A 20233-nucleotide genomic window follows, 5' to 3' on the forward strand; every position below is an offset into this window, starting at 1 on the left:
ACAGTGATTGCCAAGTACTGCAAACCCTTCACGGAGGGTGAATTTATTGAAGGCTGTTCAAAAGGATGCCAGGCTAAATAGCCGGCCCTCGCACATGCTCAGCCCCGCTTTCTGAAAAGTTTGGAAACCCCTGACCTAGAGTGATTTATTGACATGATGGCTTTTAAAGAAACTTGACTTTGAATACTATTTCAGTAAAGGTTGGTCAAGGTGTTGTACGTATGTGTAAAACTGCAACGTTATTTACATAAAGGCAGAAAAGGGGCAGGGTGACTGTTCAGCTAATCAGAATGCCTAGCACAATGCACAATGAAAATATGCAAAGTATGGAACCCGCAAAAAGTAATATCGGAAACAGCGACGGATTACTTTACTCGTATCTTGAAGTAGCTTTGTCTTCCAGGTCCTCTCTGAGTGGATGGTCAGTTGGGAGCCAGGAGGCTGCCCTACAGGACACAGACTACTTCAGCTTCCTGTTCTCCACCCTGACTGGCTTTTCACACGAGCAGCTTGCCTCCCTGCAGGACTCCAGCAGCGCCCGGGCACTGCCCATTTCCCCCTTGTTGCAGCTGAGGCTTCACCGCACACCGCTGGACCACTTTAAGCACCATTGGGATGTGGCAGAAGTATGTAATGCAAATACAGTGTTACTTCTTCATACAAGCTTAACTTGCTCCAGGATCGTGCTCATAGCTCGCATTGCACGTGTAACGAGTGTGTTTAACCGATATAAATATAATTAAAAACTAATCAATAAGCTCCCCTCCTTTCAAAAACATCCAAGTGCACAGTTTATAGTTAGAAAACACATTAATATTGTAATTAAAAACAAAAAATACAGTAATACGATTATACTAACAAAATGTGAGTTGCTGTATTATCCGGATTTTAGTTTGGTCGGGGTTGTATTATATTTCGGTGAGACTTTTCTGTGAAATTATTGACTGTTGTAGTTGTTTGCATGGCACAAGCAGTAGCGGTGGGCAATATTGGGAATTTTGGTATCAAGCAGGGTAGTACAAGTAAGATCGGGCCTAAAAAATCCAGCCCAACCTGACCCGGCCTGCGGGTATGAAAGCAAGAACCAGTCAAACACTGACCAATTAACTTGATTTGAGGGGTCAAGCCTAAAGTAAAACCCGAATGTTTACATTTTATACGTGAAAAGGGAAGGTGATTTTGGCCATCTTTGAAAATGGAAAAATTGCCCGGCGCGGCACACGCACCAAGCAGCTTGCATGCTGCTTGTATCTTTCACTAAGAAAAAGAAACATACTCTATACAACATGACAAGTGGATAATTCCCGCCCAAAAAATCAGCTAGAGCAAAGCCCTGCCCGACTTAAAGATTGTTATGCCCTAACCCGGCCTGAATTTCATGTTGTTGAAGTCTTGGACCAAGATCTTACCTCTGCAGGTTAGTATTTATTGGTACCAATCCTGATACCCTTGTTTGGAAATATCATTAAAACAATTGAGCCTGTCCCCGTTGTGTTATTTTATAGTTTTGATATACACAGTGCAAATATTTTCGGGACTACATCATCAAATAGCTACATTGCAAACTTAAGTATAAAAAAACAAACAAAAATATGTACATAACAAAAGTCACTGGGAGTCAAGCCAAAATCCAAATACTTTATACCAATGTCGACAACTAAATTATCTTCTATCGCGCAATATTATAAAAAAAGAGTCAGTGTAAATAATGCATAAATTGTCTGTTATTACTTTTGTTGCTATAGTGGCAATGGATTTGTATGTTTTGTTCAGGAACAGTAACATGTTTAAAATTTTGGTTGCAGCTCATTGCTCTCGACAGGGTGAGCTTTTTTCATGTGTTTATGTAAATTTGTAATGTTGCCACAGTAGCAGACCACACAAATTCCACCTGGCATTGTCCTTTTCTGTAGTTGAAAAAAAAAATCCACAACGCAATGCGCTTCCTATTTTCCTCTGTCATTTTTAGCTTTTGGTAGGGGGTTGCAGATAGATTTGGCCCTCTCTTCTGCCTGGTTGGGTACAGCAAGTGCTACAAAATTGACTGTCAGTATGAACTTTTAAGAGTTCCCAGGAGAGAGAAAAGGGCTGTGTTATATCTACAAGGAGAAACGGCACTTTGAGGAAATAGGTGGAGGCCCCCCACATATCGCTCCCAAGACAATGGTATCGATCCAATCTAAGTACTTGTTAGCATCGATGATATCGATATTTTGATCGATCTGCCCACTACTTAGTGAGCGGTCTCTAGTGGTAGCCTCCGGGACTGCTCGTGACCTCGTTTTTCTTGGTACAGCGAGCAAGATTTTGGTTGCAAACAAAACTAGTCTACCGAAATTCTGGCGTTTAGAGGTGCTTGTATAAAGAGGCAGCGCTGTAGTTTGAGCCCCAGGAGTGGAAAGCGTTATCAAATATGGGGGAAGAGGGCGGTGGGAGGGGGTTGGCTATCGCGGCACACAGGTTGTAGATGTGTGGTTATCGTCCACTGCGGATATGTACAAGCACTAATGAGTGCCAGTGGCGTGATGGGAATGTGACATTTCCCCACCGAAATTACAGTTAACGTAGACATGCCCCGGGGCAGGTGAGCAGGCGTGTGGGTGGGAGTGAGGGGCAATTTGGGTAAAAGGGGGGAGGGATGGCTTCTAATCACTAATTCACTGCCTCAATTAAGGCCTCAGATCCTGCCTCTCTCATTTGCCTGTCTGAGTCAATCACGGCCACGGAGCGGTAAAGACGAGGGACAGGATGCGAAAGGGGGACACAAAGGGACGGACGGTGTCAGTTTTGTCGCGACTAATGAGGCGGAAATGTTTCTAATGACGGAGAGAATGTCAACAGGTACGGCGCGATGACAAATGCTGGCGTGTACGATTGGTCGAAGGAGAAAGGCAATTATTATGTTTTGGGGTGGAGGGATTTTTGGCAGAGAGCTCGAGGCAGGTGTCCTCATTTTTTGTCCTGTGAGGGCTGCACAAACTTTTCTGTGATGAGGGACAGGGGTCAGTTTGTAACACAAAACGTGTGACCATTGCAGGAATGCCTACATGTAAAAATGTTTTCCAGAAATCCACGTTAAATTACCCTTCAGTAAATAAATACTACAGATGAAATAAATAATCATATAATCCTCACTGGATCCTTCAAAGAACAAAAGTCGGAAGATAAATATTAACACTATGGAATGAAAATTAACCAAATAAACGTCTGGGTTCGGCCCAGAAAAAATGTGCGTATAACATAAACTTTCTTAAAGGACAGTGTGTAATACTTAGTGCCTCCTAGTGGTACCAAAAATTCATTCAGAAAAACAACAACAACACTGATTTGAATACCAGGCATAAATACAATTCCTACCAATATTTATTAAAAAAAAAGGTTAAATGGTAAATGGTCTGCATTTAAATAGTGCTTGTTAAGTCAACGAAGACTTCCCAAATCGCTTTACAATGTGCTTCACACTTACCCATTCACACACTCACGCTCACACACCAATAGGGAGTCAGCCATGCAAGGCGCCTACCTGCTTATTGGGGGCATTAGGGAGTCAGTGTCTTGCCCAATAGGGTGGTCCTTATTTTTCGAATTTTAAAATTTCATGCTCTGACCCCTTGAATATGTTCCAATATATACAAAACGTAATTCGGCAAAGTTTCATCAAAATCAAAGGATATTTAGAGGTCGCTCAAGGCCTCTGAAATTTTGGTATGAAAAATAAGGATTTTTCGCACATTATATCAGACCTAGTGTACAAAGTTACTTGTAACTTTTCTTGTGTTACAATTATAAGCAATGGACTGAAATTGGATGTTCTAAAACGCCGTACACATAGGGTTAAGATTTCCGTTTTTTCTCGAAAATTGCCAAAATTTTACCATTTTGGGAAATTTCAAAGTCGTTGAGCTACCTCTAAATATTATCCAAATTGTTCAAAATTGCACACAGTGTGTTTTTATCGATATAAGAACATATGCGGGGGGTCAGAGCCCAATATTTCAAAAAAAAAAAATTCGACCCCCATTAAGGACCACCCTATTGCCCAAGGACACCTCGACATATAACACGGAGGAGCCGGGAAGTTTAATAAATTAATTTATTTTACATAGTCGAATAAACACCTAACAGTCGCCGCCATGTTTGTCTGGCATTTAGCTGCTTTGTTCATTTGGCGCTGGTTATGTTCGCATTAGACAGCAGTGCCCTCTACTGGTCAAATTATACACACTGGGGCTTTGACAGGTACAAGATCAGCTTAGTTGTCAGAGCACTGGATCACCAGTGGTGTAAAGCACTTGGGAAAAGGCAGTAGATTTGATCTCATTATCACACTTTAGTCACAGTACCAGAAGCAAATGTTATTTTGTTGTGCATTTCACATGTTCGAATGACAAAACATTTGTCACTTGCACCGCTTGGAATTGAAGAACAGTTGTCTCTGGTCCTGTGACTAAAGATAGTGTGATATTGCGATAACACTTGAGGCTTTTTCACATGTCATACATCACTTGTGTTCCAGTGGAAAGAGTTTGGTACTTTCATTGGCCCGACCCGGGTTTAAATCCAGTTACAACCAAAATCATGCACTGAGACCTTGAGTTTTTTATTGGTAAATAAAAATGTGTCAAAATGCTCTCTGGTATTGTTCAGGGGACCAGACCAAATTCGGAGGCGGGCTGTATCCGGACCGCCCGGCATTAGCTTGGGGGCTTGTTCCGCTTCAAAAAACAAACTTGACCTCAAAGATGATAGAAAAAAAGTAATTGAGTTGTAAGTACGATCCCATTTTTATGAAAAAACTTCAGAAAATTATGTTCAAAAACTGAAAACAAGTGATACTTCATAGTGTTTTGTAATAATCACATAAAAGCATTGCGGCATCAGTGAAAATGAACAATGAATAAAACAACGATTCCAAGAAAAATAATCCGGTTCCTTTATAATTATTGCCTTATACATAGACAGCAATTTTCACATTCTACATGCAATAAGAAAATGTTTATAAATGTTTAGTATAATGTTCCTGTAGTGCCGATCTAGACCGAGTGCAAACATATGTCAGCCTGGAGAGGGATGGGCACCACTAGGCTGTACTTGCCCAAGATACACCACAGGAAATGGGGCCCCTGCCACCCTAGTGGTTAAGGGATCCAACCAACCAATGTTGAACATTTGTTTAATGTAATTGTTTTCATTAGCCAAGCTACTTAATGATTCTAAATGTTTTGATAGCAAAGAAAATAACTGTGTAATAAAAGTAGGAAAATAAGTCATCTTTTTTATACTGAAAAAACAATCATTTGGCAGATATTTCAAGTACATTTTCCCTATACTCAGATTCAGATTCAGATTCAGATCTACTTTATTGTCATTCTAGTACACGTGTATACAGAACGAAATGTCGATGCATCTGACCCCCACAGTTTCCTTGAATGTACAGAAATAAATAAAGTTGTTTGTATTTTGGCTACGTATAGTATTTTACCATAGTGCCGATAGTGCAAGAAGAGTAGCTAACCAGATGTGCAAAATGGGCAGTCAGGTTAACAAGTCAGGTACACTGTAACTACTCAGATAGTTATCATACTTTTTCCATTTATAAGTGTTAAATGTTGTCCTTTGACCAGCAACAATTCTTAAAATAAATCTGTTTCCTTTATTGTTTTTGGACAATTATTTTTAATCTCAAGTATATCTGTCAGGCAAATTAGATTGAAAATCTACTAAAAATGTCAATTTTGTGTATTATTAATACATTAATTAGTATGATTTTCTTTGGGTAAAAATGAGCAAAATGATATGTCATATCTGGAAATTTTGTAATTCTAAAATGGACAATATACACATGATGGAAAAATCAGACGGCAGCATGGCGGCGTAGTGGATAGCGCGTGTGCGAAACAGTTCTGAGGTTCATGAGATCAAACCTCCTGTGTGGAGTTTGCATGTTCTTCCCGTGCTTGCGTGGGTTTCCTCCCACATTCCAAAAACATGCTAGGTTAATTAGTCCAAATTGTCCCTAGTTGTGAATGAGCGAGCGGATTGTCTGTCCCTGTGTGCCCTGCGACTGGCTGGCAACCAGTTCAGGGTGTCCCCCGCCTCCTGCTTGAGAATGGCTGGGATGGGCTCCAGCACCCCCGCGATCCTACTGAGGATAAGCGGTGCAGATAATGGATGGATGAAAAAATCAGAATAAATACTTGAAAATATGCGGAAGGTGATGATGATAATGAGGTTGACACAGCATGCCCGCCTTAGTTTAGACTCAACTCCAGCTACTGGCCTTTCTGTGCAGAGTTTGCATGTTGGGATTGGCTCAAGCACTCATTCGAACCTAGTTAGGAAAAGGGCTGCACAGATGAGTTTATTAATTTAAAGTTTCCATTCTTTTAGGAAGTGTGCCAGCGTCTGGAAACTCTGGGCTCACACGCTCAGTGCTTGGAAATCTTACAAAACGGCATCTTCCAATTCATGGTGAGCATCAAGTTGTGGATTTCCGCACACGCTTTTCTTTCTCTTTATACTTGGTTTCAACGTAACTCTGGTTACGCTTACAGACCAAGCTGAGAGTGGTGCCCGACAGCATGGCGGCCGCCCTCCTCAAAGCCGTTTCCAGGCTAACGGACCCGTCCCTCCTGCCCATTGAGTCCGTCTTGCGCTTGTTGTCCCGCTGCTGCCTCAGTCTTCTGAACCAGCTCGTCACTGAGCCGGAGCAGTACGATGAACACAAAAGGTTTGCCGCCCGAGTGGCTGTCTTTAAAATTCTATATAAAAGCATTCAGTGTTCAAGGAAAATAAAGCCCCTCCCTTTTTCCCACCCAACAATCTGTAACATAAAATATATACTTAGAATATATTGCAGTAAAAGATCAGAAGTAAAACAAATCAAATTAAACAAAAATGATCAATTAAAAGCCATATTAATAAAGTGGGTCTTTAACCTCCTCTTAAAAATATCAAGGGTCTCTGCAGACCTGTTCCATAGATGAGGACCTAAGGTGCTGAATGCTGCTTCACCGTAGGCTTTGGTCCAAATCCTAGGAACAGTTAACAAACGGTGCTAGAGCACCTAAGGGACCACGCGAAGGCCGATATAATAAAAGTTAATCAGACTGACGGTTTAGACGTCTGAAAACTAGTAAAAGCACCCTAGAATCGATCCAGAAATACACAGGAATCCAATGCAGTAATTTAAAATGTAATGTGGAAAAGCGGCCCCTGTAAGCACACTGCAACCTGCCAATATTTGTTTTGGGAAGTCTGGAGAGCAGGGCATTACAATCCAAACAAGTGGATATAAAAGCATGTACAGACGCTGCCCTGCTTACGTTGCTTCAGTGCTATGTTTTGTATGTAATGTATGTTTAAGGTTTATATAAGTATGTTTAAGGCTGGTAAACGTAACCTGTATTGTTTTTTTTTACCAAAAAAAGAAACATTTCATAAAATAATATGCTCTGTAAAGATAAGTTTAACTTACTTTTGGAAGATAAGCTTAAGCTTAAGATAAACCTGGTATCCAACCATTTTCTCAACCACATCAATCTTTCTTATTCCACTTTCATTTCAAAAGAAATGGCTCACCTCTTCTTTACACATTACACTTTACACCAACAATATTGAATGGATGCACGAGATATTAATCAATAAAAACGTCATGGTTCTTAGCCCGTTAGAGATACAGTACACGTAGTATGTCTAAACACGAACTAGGAAGTAGATGCCGGATTTCTTCTTCGGGGTGGATGTTGGGTGACCACTCACAGCGCCACAATGCAGAAAGAAGCACTACAGTTCTGTCGTCTTCTCAGAAAAAGGTGCACATAATACAAAATCTCACTTACACAGCATTCTCGTTTGCCTGCGTCCTAGACGCATCATTTTTGCAGGGGACGCATAGTCTCGAATCAACGTGCGTCCCCGGGGCGCAACTTTTTTGACACCAAATAGTCATTATTACCCGATTACATTTTTTTTTTTAAACAAAGATTTACCACACTCCAAACTTTTCGTCAGGCAGATCTGCCATTGTTGTTTTGGTCTCGCGGTTCGAGTTTTCGTCTGCACGCCGATCTCGAGTTCGAGTTGTGTAGTGAAAGTCCGTCTCTTTAAAGAACCTGATTTTTTGGGTCAACTCATTCAAGAGAGCCAGCTCTCAAACAGCTCACTTGCTTTGATGCATTATATCACGAATTATTATGTTGTATAAAGAAGTTAAGAAAAAAAGGAAGTATAAAAGGAGAAAAAGAAAAAAACACAGGTTTGTGGTTATCCCTTTAATCGGTATATTACCAACAATAATTTGATGCGGAAAATGAATTAATAATTTGATGATTAAAACTGAATGAATATATAGATTTTTATTGTATATTTGTCGCCGATTTACAATTTCAACCTCGATGACACTTAATTTTGGGGACCCATAGATCTCTGTTGGGACCCATAGATTTTTGAGCATGCGAGTCCCCGGGACTCATCACTTTTCAGAGGTAAAATGAACACTGCTTACAGCAATGCCCGGATATTTTTCGACATCCCCCAAAAAATGTTCGTATCTACCGTTTTTTCGTAAGTCGAATGGTCGTAAGTAGGGGAGCGTCTGTATCAGCACCTCTGGGTTTTCCTGAGAAAGAAATAGGCGGACTCAGGCTATATTTTTCAGATGATAAAACCCTAATTTTGGTTCTATTTTCTATATATGGATGAAAATTAAGTTCCGAGTCCCAGAAAATGGCCACATTTTTATTACAATCTGTTGGTCTAAAATCTTGTCATTTTGGCAAGTTTCTCTGACTTTTAGGAGCGATGACTTAGATCTCTGTTTTGTCTTGGTTGAGCTGTTAGAACTTATCTGCCGTCCATGACTTAATATCAAAAATGCATTTGAAAAGGAGAATCTATAGGATTTGTGTCAAAGGGGACCATGGTGATGTACAGATGGGTGTCATCTGCATAACTATGGAGAGTTTACTCCTCGTCTCCTGGGGAAGCATATAAATGAAAACGTTGTGGTTCTAAAACTGAACCAAACTTTTAACTTCTTGGCGTCTGGAGGAACATGCGTCCATACTTACCGTAAATTCCGGACTATAGAGCGCACCTGATTATAAGCCGCACCCACCACATTTCGGGAGGAAAACCGATTTTGTACATACACAAGCCGCACCCGTATATTAGCCGCATGCGCCCACATTGAAAAAACGCAATACAAACACGAAATTAATCAACACCCGATACAGCCGGCAAATTGAACGGAAAATGATACCGGTACTTAAAATTTAATGCAGACCTGCAGAGTCCGGGTGCCCGTTGAAAGTAATCCAAGGAAAAAAGTGTATATTTCCAAAGGTAAGGGTGAGAAAAATATATATCCACTATTGTCGGCCGCGTCCACAAACACGTCTCACCTTTACTCCACTTCCCGTCAGCCCGCGTTTGCCCCGCCCCTTCTTTCTCATTTGCTCGTACAAAACATATCAGAATAAGTTTCTAAAATAAATACATTACAAAAATATACAGTTGCAAATACATGTACATATTAAACATGGTTACACATTTTTACAGAGAAAGACGGTACACCAAGAGAGTTTTCAAAGCTTTAATAATAATATTATAACTTTCATCCCAAAACGTGCCTGTGAAAGGTAGCAAAACGCTACTAGCAACACGCTCACAACGCAGTATACAGCTCTGTTAAAAAGATATCGTACTTGTAGTAAGCACGGTAAGCCGTCCTCATCTTCCTCCTTATACCTGACGACATCAAAGACGTCTTCCTTCGTTATGGGAAAGAGACTTTGTCATATAGACGTCGTCCCACGCTCCCTTACTCAAAAATACGCTAGCTTCACCCTCGCAGAGTAAAGTTTACGTGCGGTAGCTCTGTTTCCTTCTATGCTCGATTGCGTTTAGCCTGAAATTTGCGTCACCTGCCTTTCTTTTTGCAATTTGCATGATGAGGATATATCTACGCTAGATTAATTTGTACACAAACTAAGAAGTTTCAGTCTAAATCTTACCTTTTGTACTCGAGCGCCGCTGGCAGCTGTTAGAAAAATTACATAAATTGGCCGCATCACTGAATAAGCCGCAGGGTTGAAAGTTTGGGAAAAAAGTAGCGGCTTATAGTCCGGAATTTACGGTACTCCAAAATGTCAATCTGTGAGGTAGGAATTAATCACGTTTGCGTTTCCGTGTCGCAGGGAAGCCGTTTGGGGCGTTTGCGTCTTGTCGCTGAGCACCGTCCCTCGGCTGCTGAGGACAGTCCTGCTGCTGAACGTGTCCGACCTGGGCCACGAGGAACTGCCCCGGCTGGGACAGATCTTGTCCATGTTAATGCAGCACACCTCGCTGCAGAACCAGTTCATCGCCAACGCCGCTCTGCTGCAAGAACTCATCCAGCATATCACGGTAACATTGGATTTAAGCTCGATTCTAAGGTCTTGCCTTCAATTCAGAACCTTTCTTGTTTATACAGGGATCAGAATTTTCCGCGGATCCGCGGATTTCCGCTGTTTTTGAACCCCAAAGGCATTCCGACTTTTTCACTTTTTCTCTTGCGTAGCAAACAAATTCAAAATCCGACTGTCTCACTCTTTCCTTTATTGCTCTGGCGCACCCTGGCGGCCGTTAGAAAAATTGGCCGCATTGTCGCACAAGCTGCAGGGACTGAACTGCATTTGAACTTATCTTGCAGTATTTACAAAAAAAGGAGGTGGGGGGTGGCTCCGCCCTGGTTTATTCCTGGACGCTGGCTATTTCAGCTGAAAATGAAAATCTCCATTCTGATCCCTGTTTATAAGTGTTGTCAATTAAGCATATTATTAAAGATTTTTTTTAAAATTCTGTTATAAGGTATGCAGTGGTGCACAGCTAACGCTAAGCTAACATTGAGATTTTCTCTTTAGACTTTTGTCTTTGTGGGTTTGGGGAGCGTTTTGTGTGTGGTTAGTTTGTGTTATTGTAATTTGTTTACTCTACGCCTGTGGTGCTCAATTGTTTTTGGTCATGCCCACCCTAGGAAGAAGAAAATCTCTCTTGCCCCCTCCACTCTTTTGTTCATTTATCTCTTTATTTTAATACCTCTCCACCTCTCTTCTCATCCCTGTTCAATAATTGCATGGTTTAACTTGGGTTTGCTTTACTTCCTGTCTACACTTCATTCTATGTCCTATGTGCAAGGTGCAAGTGCTTAATGCCTCCTTCCCCAAGAGGCAAACGTTCTGCCAATGAGAGCGCCACTGCCTCTAATGTAGTGGTGGTGCAATTGGACAATTGAAAAAAAAAAAAGGTTTGCAGAGGTTATTAGAGAGGCCTGTAATTGTCACATGGGTAAACCTCAACCATAAGAAACAGTAAGCGGAAAAACAACAAAAAATAAAAATAATTTATTTGTAAATAATGGTAAGAAATAAGTGGTCAATACCACAAGTTTATCTCAATACTTTATGTACGCTTTTTTTTTGGTAATAACGGAGGCCAAACATTTTCTGTAACTCTTCACAAGCTTTTCACACACTGTTGCTGGTATTATGGCCCATTCCTCCATGCAGATATTCTCTAGAGCAGTGATGTTTTGCGGCGTCGTTGGGCGACACGGACTTTCAACTCCCTCCACAGAATTTTCTATGGGGTTGAGATCTGGAGACTGCCTAGGCCACTCCAGGACCTTGAAATGCTTCTTACGAAACTACTCCTTTGTTGCCCTGGCTGTGTGTTTGGGATCATTGTCAGGCTGAAAGACCCAGCCGGGTCTCATTTTTAATGTTCTTACTAATAGAAGGAGATTTTCACTCAAAATCTCTCAATACATGGCTCCAATTAGTCTTTCCTTTACACAGATCAGTTGTCGTAGTCCCTTTGCAGGAAAACAGCCCCAAGGCACGATGCTTCCACCCCCATGCTTTTCAGTGGGCATGGTATTCTTCAGATGCAATTTAGTATTCTTGCACCTCCAAACACAAGAATCTTTCTACCAAAAAGTTATATTTTGGTATCATCTGACCATAACACATTCTCCTAGTTCTCTTCTGGATCATTCAAAGGATATCATGCTATTTTTGCTCATCGTTCTTGTTATCATTTTGATACAACGGGTAGAAGTCTTGCATGCAGCCCCAGATCAAAGGATCTTATCAGTGGTCTTGTATGTCTTCCATGTTCTAATAATTGCTCCCGCATTTGCTTTCTTCACTCCATGAGTTATACTTACTGTCTTTCTAGCCTAGTGCAGGTCTACAATTTTGTCTCTGGTGTCCTTTGACAGATCTTTGGTCTTGGCTATGGTGGAGTTTGGAGTGTGACTGACTGAGGTTGTGGCTTTTATTCCGATAATGAGTCAAAAAAAAAAGTCTCATTAATACAGATAATGAGTGGAGCCTCTTTAGACGAAGTTGGACCTCTTTTGACAAAAATACTTCGATTTGGAAATACATTTCAGTCTGTTAAGGATTTTACCAATGTTGAGAATTAAAGGCCTCTGTATTATTTTCTAGTAAGAGAACTTTGGTGGTTGAACAAATACTTATTTGCCCCAGAGTAAAGGTACGACTATTTCTGAGGCCACTTCCCTTTTTTGTGTTGCAGAGATTCTCCCGAGGCGCCACAAGGGGACAGTGGGTGACTGACCTGCTCTACTGTTATAGCGTCACGGTGGCCCACGGCTCATCATCTCAACGGGGAAACCTTCGCGAAATGTACTGACGGACACGATGACGCAACACAGTCATCCTGACGCACAAAAACATAGCCAGTTGGCGATTGTGCTTTGTACTCTCAATGTAACAGGACACGGTGGGTCCATGTTTGCTTTGTGCGCTCTAGACCTCCGACATGGTCGACTGGGTGGGATTGTACCGAGTTGCGTTACTGCGTGTGTTTTTTCGATTAGAAAGGAGAAAAATAAAACGTTTTCACATCACTTTGAACCAATTTGTACTTGTTTTTATTCGAGCATGTTACAAAAATCAACGGTTACCATAGGGTGTAACACAATAAGGGTTGTGTGAGCTGGGGGAGGAGATAAAAAATGTCTGAATGTCAGACTAAAGTGCAAGGGAATGGCCTGCATTACCACGTCATGAAGCATTTACATACTTGTCAGCCTTATTAATCATTGCAGTTCCCTTCATTAAGTGATAACAAACAACGCGGTACCTATTTACTCACAGCAAGACGAACTATGTGGAATACGCGACAATTTTGGCAATCTGCAATGACGATGTCGTCTGCTACCAGTGACAACGACGATCTGGGTTAGGGCCGAAATGGTTCTAACAAATGTGTTGTTGTTTTTTTTTAATTTCCCAAACAAAAAATGTTATACAGCGTTCAGAATTTGAAATGATCCAAAAAAAAAGGTAAAAAAAGGGGAAACTATGTTGGCAGGTATGCACTACGGAGGTTCAGGGTTCAAGTCCAGCTACTGCAGCCTCCCATGTGGAGTTTGCATGTTCTCCGGTTTCCTCCCACATTCCAAATGCATGCATGTCAGGTTAATTGGCCGGTCCAAATTGCCCCTAGGAATGAATGAGCGAGTGAGTTGTCTCTCTCTGTGTGCTCTCCTACTGGCTGGCAACCAGTTCAGGGTGTCCCCTCCCCACTGCCCAAAGATGGCTGGGATGGGCTCCAGCACTCCCTGCGACCCTACTGAGGATAAGCGGTGCAGATAATGGATGGGTGGATGGAAACAGACAGACATTTTTACACAATTTGCAGGACAATCAACACAAGATTTATCTGTTCATTATAATTGTAATAAAAATAATATTACCGTTTTTTATGACTTTATTAATAAACAGCTACAATATATTAGGATGTGTGGGACTAAACCAGATGTCATTTCATTAAAAAAGGCAAAAGAAAAATACGGAACCAATTTGTACTTATTTAATCGAGTGTGTTTAAAAAAATTAACAGTTCCAATAAAGTCTAACATGTGTGTGGTAGCAAAGATAAAAAAGGCAGGTTGTATTCCAGGGTTCCTACAGATTAAGGCATGGTAAATTCAAGACTTCTTTTAATGCCTTTTGTAATCAAATTTAAGACCAAGTCGACAAAAGAACAACAACACACAATTGAAACAAACAAAAAATAAAATACACATTTCTTACACAATACACGGTGCCTCGTACACATAACCTGGTACAGTTTTTAGCCATGGCGGGAAGAAAATTCACTCCTCATGAAATGTACACTTCTCCATAGTCCAAAGTTTCTCTGAGTGTAATGGATTGACCCAAGACATGCATCTTCTCTGAAAGGCTCGACTGAAACCACATCACCGTTTTGATACTTTCCTTATTGTGGTCACTCCATGTTGCCAGTTAATCGGTGAATTATTTAAAAAAAAAAAAGTCACTAAATGAATGGTAAATGGTCTGCATTTATATAGTGCTTTTCAAGTCACTGAAGACATCCAAAAGCGCTTTACAATCTGCTTCACACTTACCCATTCACACACACACTTGCACACCATTAGGGAGTCATCCATGCAAGGCGCCTACCTGCTTATTGAGGGCATTGGGGATTCAGTGTCTTGCCCAAGGACACTTTGACATATAACACAGATCTTTTTAGTCCTGACAAATATAATATTAATGTGTTCACATTTTTAAGACTTTCGAAAATTAGATTTTAAGGCATTTTAATGCTGATGAAGGCCTTATTTTTGGAATGATGAATTCAATGCCTTTTAAGACTTTTCGAGGATCCGCGGGAATCCTGAATTCACTGAACCCCGGGTTAATATGAACGGGAATGACCTGCATTACCTTGTTATAATACATTTACACAACAAATTTACAGTTAACGCAAAATAATTGAATGACCTTTATTGTCATTGATATCAATGTAAATGTAAAATAGGAGCCAATCATCAGTTGAAAAAACTAGCAAAACTGTAAAAACGGGTATAAAATGTAGTAAAATCCCAAATTACAGCAAAAAAAGTTAACCAAAAAGAAGAACCTGTAGTACTTCCTTAGCCACGTTGACCACAAAAACATGCAGTAATCCTTAGCAAAAACGGGGTTTACTTTTTTCACGGTCTTGCTGCTTCGCAGATTTGCATCATACAATGTGTTCTGCATTCGGATTGGATAAAACGTCTCTAGGAGAGTAAGTATTGATTAAAAAAAAAAGAATGAATAAATATTTATAGGGTAGGGGTCGGGAACCTTTTTGACCCAAAAAGCCATAAAAGCATATTTGCGAGAGCCCTAACTTTTGCTCCAGTCTGTGACTGGTGACAGTGCGGAGCAGGCTTCCTGCTTTAGTTGCTCCTCCCCCGGTCCCTTATCCAATCAGAAGGTGGGAGAGGAAGAAAAAGTCTCGACCCGGCGGTTGCTCGGTGTTGTGCTTAATAATCGGCACGTCAAATAAATAAATGTGCCGATACCGATATCTGTCGAACTCCCAAATCAGCCCGCCTGATAATTGGTTGACCTCTTATTTTTACCCTCCATTTTTGTGATAAATAATGGGTTCAAGGTGTGAGCAACGTTCTTTTGTGAAAATGTCACAAAATTCTGCAAACGAGGATACCGACGTATTAACCTTCGGCATAAACAGAAGGGAATGCTTGTGTACATAGCTCTAACCCAATCAATTTGCTCTGGGTGCTTTGCTGACATTTTGTGGTGGTTACAGTTTACAGTTTGTTCCGTAGGTTTTCATCATAGCGTGTCAACAGTGAAAATAGATTGTTAATGAGCTTACATATAAAGAATATATAGAGATGTACAGCTAAAACATCTGTGGGTGTGACACCTTGACTGTAAACCATAGTTAAAATGTGCCCTATATATATACTGGACAGTAACAGGTTTCATTTAAGAGCTGTTTCGGATTCCCATGCATTACAATATGTTTTGCTAGTGCTATAAATGAAAGGGTATGTAAATGTTGAAAATTTACATAGCCTTGGTTTTGTCTCCGAGACAGATGTGCACATGAAAAGAACCATGTATGGCTTGCGATCCATAGGTTCTCGACCCCTGGTATGAAGAACTTTTATTTGTTAAATTAATGCTTGTGTAATAGAGTATCTAATTGTAAATAGTTGTAAATAAAAAAGGTTTCTACGTCATTGATTTCATCCAACACTGGTTCCACTTGGAACGTAACGTAACCCCTGCTATACAGTGGAACCTCGGTTTTCGAACGCCTCTCAGTTCGGATAAATCGGTGTTCGACCGAAAATGTAGATAAATTCTTGCTTCGCTGTTCGGTCAAAAAATCGGAGTTCGAACGCCGGTACGCTAGGGTGCGATGCTGAGCGGCGTACGGGTGTTTTAGCCCCTAAATATGCCTCCGAAGAAGGTCGGTGCAAGCAGGACAGGTGAAAAAAAAAGTTGCTCGTCCAACTATTGCCTTTAAAAAAGACATAATAGCTAAATATGAAAGAGGTGTACGAATTTCCGATCTTGCTAGTGAATACAGCATGGCTGAGTCATTCCTAAGACTTAAAAAGTGGTCGGCGGCGCCCTCTGTTGGCTGCGGCTGCATCGGCTCGCTACAACGGGTCAGGTGCAATCGACATTTCGTTCTGTGTACATTGTTACACAGAATGACAATACAAGGAAATTATTATTATTATTATTATTATTAAATCTACTATCAGTACGATAGTAAAGAAATAAGGAGGCTGTGAAATCGAGTGATGCGGCTAAGGAAGTTAGCGCTATAAGGAAGCAACTGCCGCAAGTTTTGGAAGAACTTTTGATGATTTTCCTCTCCCCACCGTCCACCACAAAGGTAAGAAATCCTATTCATAATCCTTTTCTTTATTTTTACACGTTCATGTTAGCGTAATCTTTCGTACAGAAGATTACGCTAACGCGAACGTACGATTAGCCTGGGTTAGCTTCATGTTTACGTTCTTGGTAAACATTCAGGGTGTTGGAACGGATTAAAACCATTTTACATTACTTTTAATGGGAAAAACGTTTTCCCGTGATCGACCTAATCGGTTTTCGAACAGGGTTCTGGAACGGATTACGGTCGAGAACCGAGGTTCCACTGTAATTGATGGGTCACTACTCTCAATTTAAGCAACTTGATCATTTAAGCATTGGAACAATATATGATACTAGTGCCGGGAATTATAAATCAAAAAACTGTGTGCCTTGACATTTTTTTGATGAGTGTTTCTCGTCTCAGGAGAGGTTGGGAAATACTGTTTTAGGGAGCTTCCTTGTGTTACTGGCATCACATTGGTGACCCCAAGACTTGACACACAGGCAGCTATTTTCTCGATTTGTTGGCGGCCTGCTTAATTACACTTCAGGGACTTTGACGAATACGGTCGTCAATGGCACTCAACGGGTTAAGAACGATACAATGTAAAAACAGGTTTCAAACTCTGTACTGTATATATGCGCGTGCAGCGATTTAGTATTGCAACAGAGCCGACATATTTTTAGATCACGTGTGTTTCTGCAGGTGGCTTAAGTTCATGAGCGGCTGTTGATGGAAAGGCTCATTCTCCGCAACTCCAGGAAAGGTTATCTCAGTGTGAGAGCGAGACTGGCGCAAAAGCACGTGCGTGTTCCTCTCACAATGGACGAAAGGTTATCTTTTACACGAGTTGAACCCCCTCCCCCGCCCGGTGAGGTCATGGCTCTAATGTCAAAGGGTTGGATTTTAGAAGGCAACAATGCGTGGCGGTTATTTCGTGGAAGTCACGCCAGCTGAAAAAACACCGAAAATCGTACTTGAGTGCGTCAATGCTTTCCTGGATGGCCCGGGCCCTGCCCGGCGCTTTGCGGCCTCAGGTGGTAGGAGAAGTTTCGGGCTTGGTTGACCACTTCAGTCAAGTGCACGCAGTCCAAAGTGCGCACTGTAGAGTCACACAGATACAAACACAGTAGATTAAGATAGGGACTAAAAAAAATTCAGCCCGACCCGACCCGAGTCATTGGTATATCAACCCGAACCCGTCCAAACCAGACGGATTAACTTGATTTGATAACTGAACCTTGAATAAATCCGAAGCTTCGATTTGCTTCCAAAGGAAACATGAAGCTTTACATCGGCCGCGCGTACTTCAGCGCCGAACTGTGCGTTTCGGCTGAACTACGCAGCTTGTGGTTTACCTGGGGCCGAATCCCTCAAATCAAGTCTGCACTGCAAGTCCAGCGCCAAAATAAAGGATTTTGCGCCAAAGTGCGCATTTCGGCGACATGTAGCGAAAAAAAGGGAAAGTGAAAGTGAACAAAAATGGCACTGAAAATAAAATCATATTCTGAAGATTTCAAGCTGCAATAGTAAAATATTTGGCCAAATTGCAGAGAGAAAATTTGTAAAGCTTCTAAGCTACTGGAACGAAGCAGAAATGAAGTCTGACTTTGATGATACATGGGGGAAAAAGATAATGTAGGCCTTTCCAATTTTTCTCGAATGCATTTGTGAATAAATACACATCCCGTTATCTACATCTTCAATGTAGTTTTTTATTTGTTTATACGCTGATTCATCCATTTTCTGCACCGCTTATCCTCAGTAGGGTCGCGGGGGTGCTGGAGCCCATCCCAGCTATCTTTGGGCAGTGGGCAGGGGACACCCTGAACTGGTTGCCAGCCAGTAGCAGGACACACAGGGACAGACAACTCACTCACTTATTCACACCTAGGGACAATTCGGACCGGCCAATTAACCTGACATGCATGTTTTCGGAATGTGGGAGGAAACTGGAGTGCCCAGAGGAAACCCACGCAAGCATGGGGAGAACATGCAAACTCCACATAGGAGGTTTGATCTCATGATCTCAGAACTGTGCCGCACGTGCGCTAACCACTGCGCCTCCGTGCTGCCCTGTACGCTGATTTATTTCATAAAATTGGTTTTCAAACACTCAAAAACTCTTTTAAAGGGACAGTGTGTAATATTTACTGCCCCCTAGTGGTACAAAAAACATTTATTCTGTAAAAAAAACATTAATTTCAATAATAGGCATGAATACATGAGCTACCATTTCAATTTTAACATTCATAAGTTGAGAAATTGATTGGCTGGCAACCAGTTCAGGGTGTCCCCTGCCCACTGCCCGATGATTGCTGGGATGGGCTCCAGCACCCCCGCGACTCTACTGAGGATAAGCGGTGTAGCTAATGAGATGAGATGAGATGAAGTTGAGAAATTTCTTTTACAAAGCTGAATCTATACCTAGCAGTCGCCGCCATGTATGTCTGCCATCTTGCTGCTACGCATTAGGCAATATAGTGCCATCTAGTGGTCAAATATTACAAAAGGTACCTTTAAACACTACATTTGACCAAATGCTGTAAAAAACTCAAAATGCAAAAGTGGTGTTTTGCATGACATTTGATAAATATTTGAAAAATACATGCTAGAAAAATACAAGATAAAAAATAATGTGATACAGGGGAAAAGAGCTTTTTGAATAAGTAGTACTTTTTTACTATCGCTTTAGATTTTTTTACATTTTTGTCGGGCGGGCTAGATTAAAAAGCTTGGTGGCCGCATGTGGCCCACTGTCCGCAGTTTTTCACCCTTTTTCAAGCACACATCAATTCCTCAATGTATACCTTCGGATAAATCAACAGTGGAATTTATCTACCAACAACGCAACACTTTTTTTCCGTATTATTGGCATGTGAGGTTGCTAGACTCCTTTAATCCTCAGGGAACGATGATAAGCCGATGCAATTTTGTCTGTTACCGCGGCAACCACAAAAAGACGACAACACGTCTGTGTTGTAATCTGGCACTATGCTCCACAGTATGGTTTCACTGGCGCTGTCGCCAGGAAATATAGTGCTCACATTTTACGTGACGCAGCCCTCATTCGTGTTTTCTTCTTACGCAGTAGTAAATGGGTGCTCGTCTTTGTGGTGGAAGAAATGAGGGAGCATGAGAGTCTGTTGATGCTACTTAAAGGGACAGTTTGTCATGTTTAGTACCTCCTATATCCAGTAAAAAAAGCATTGATTCGAACACTAGTCAAAAATACATGAACTATCATACCAATGTTATTTTTTATAAAAAGAATAATTGATTGATACATTTGTATTTGTTTTACACTGGGAAATCCCCACTTAAGTCTGCGGCAAGTTTGTCCGGCATCCTGCCACCACGCTATGCTGTGTATCACTGGCCCTTGCTCGTACCAGACAACATAGTGCTATCTAGTGGTCAAATTTTACACATTAGGGCTTTGAGCAGGGCAGCACGGCGGAGCAGTGGTTAGCGCATGTGCAGAGTTCAAGTCATGGGA

General features: G+C 41.3%; 2 protein-coding genes across 2 annotated transcripts in view; one reads left to right on the forward strand and one right to left on the reverse strand.

Moving 5' to 3' along the window:
* Positions 1-12923, forward strand: part of tex10 (testis expressed 10) — a 29447-nt gene extending 16524 nt beyond the window's left edge. The window contains exons 12-16 of the mRNA XM_088327215.1: positions 404-626; positions 6391-6471; positions 6555-6730; positions 10200-10407; positions 12583-12923. Coding sequence (XP_088183341.1) covers positions 404-626; positions 6391-6471; positions 6555-6730; positions 10200-10407; positions 12583-12699 — 805 coding nt within the window. The 3' untranslated portion in view covers positions 12700-12923. The remainder of the gene's footprint in view (positions 1-403; positions 627-6390; positions 6472-6554; positions 6731-10199; positions 10408-12582) is intronic.
* A 783-nt stretch (positions 12924-13706) lies between these two features.
* Positions 13707-20233, reverse strand: part of invs (inversin) — a 72966-nt gene continuing 66439 nt past the window's right edge. Inside the window, exon 19 of the mRNA XM_088327217.1 lies at positions 13707-17836. Within this exon, the coding sequence (XP_088183343.1) occupies positions 17721-17836 (116 nt within the window). The 3' untranslated portion in view covers positions 13707-17720. The remainder of the gene's footprint in view (positions 17837-20233) is intronic.

The sequence above is a fragment of the Urocampus carinirostris genome, chromosome 2 (genome assembly GCF_059441175.1).
Source record: "Urocampus carinirostris isolate Australia breed hairy pipefish chromosome 2, RoL_Ucar_1.0, whole genome shotgun sequence".
NCBI classification, from domain to species: Eukaryota; Metazoa; Chordata; class Actinopteri; order Syngnathiformes; family Syngnathidae; genus Urocampus; species Urocampus carinirostris.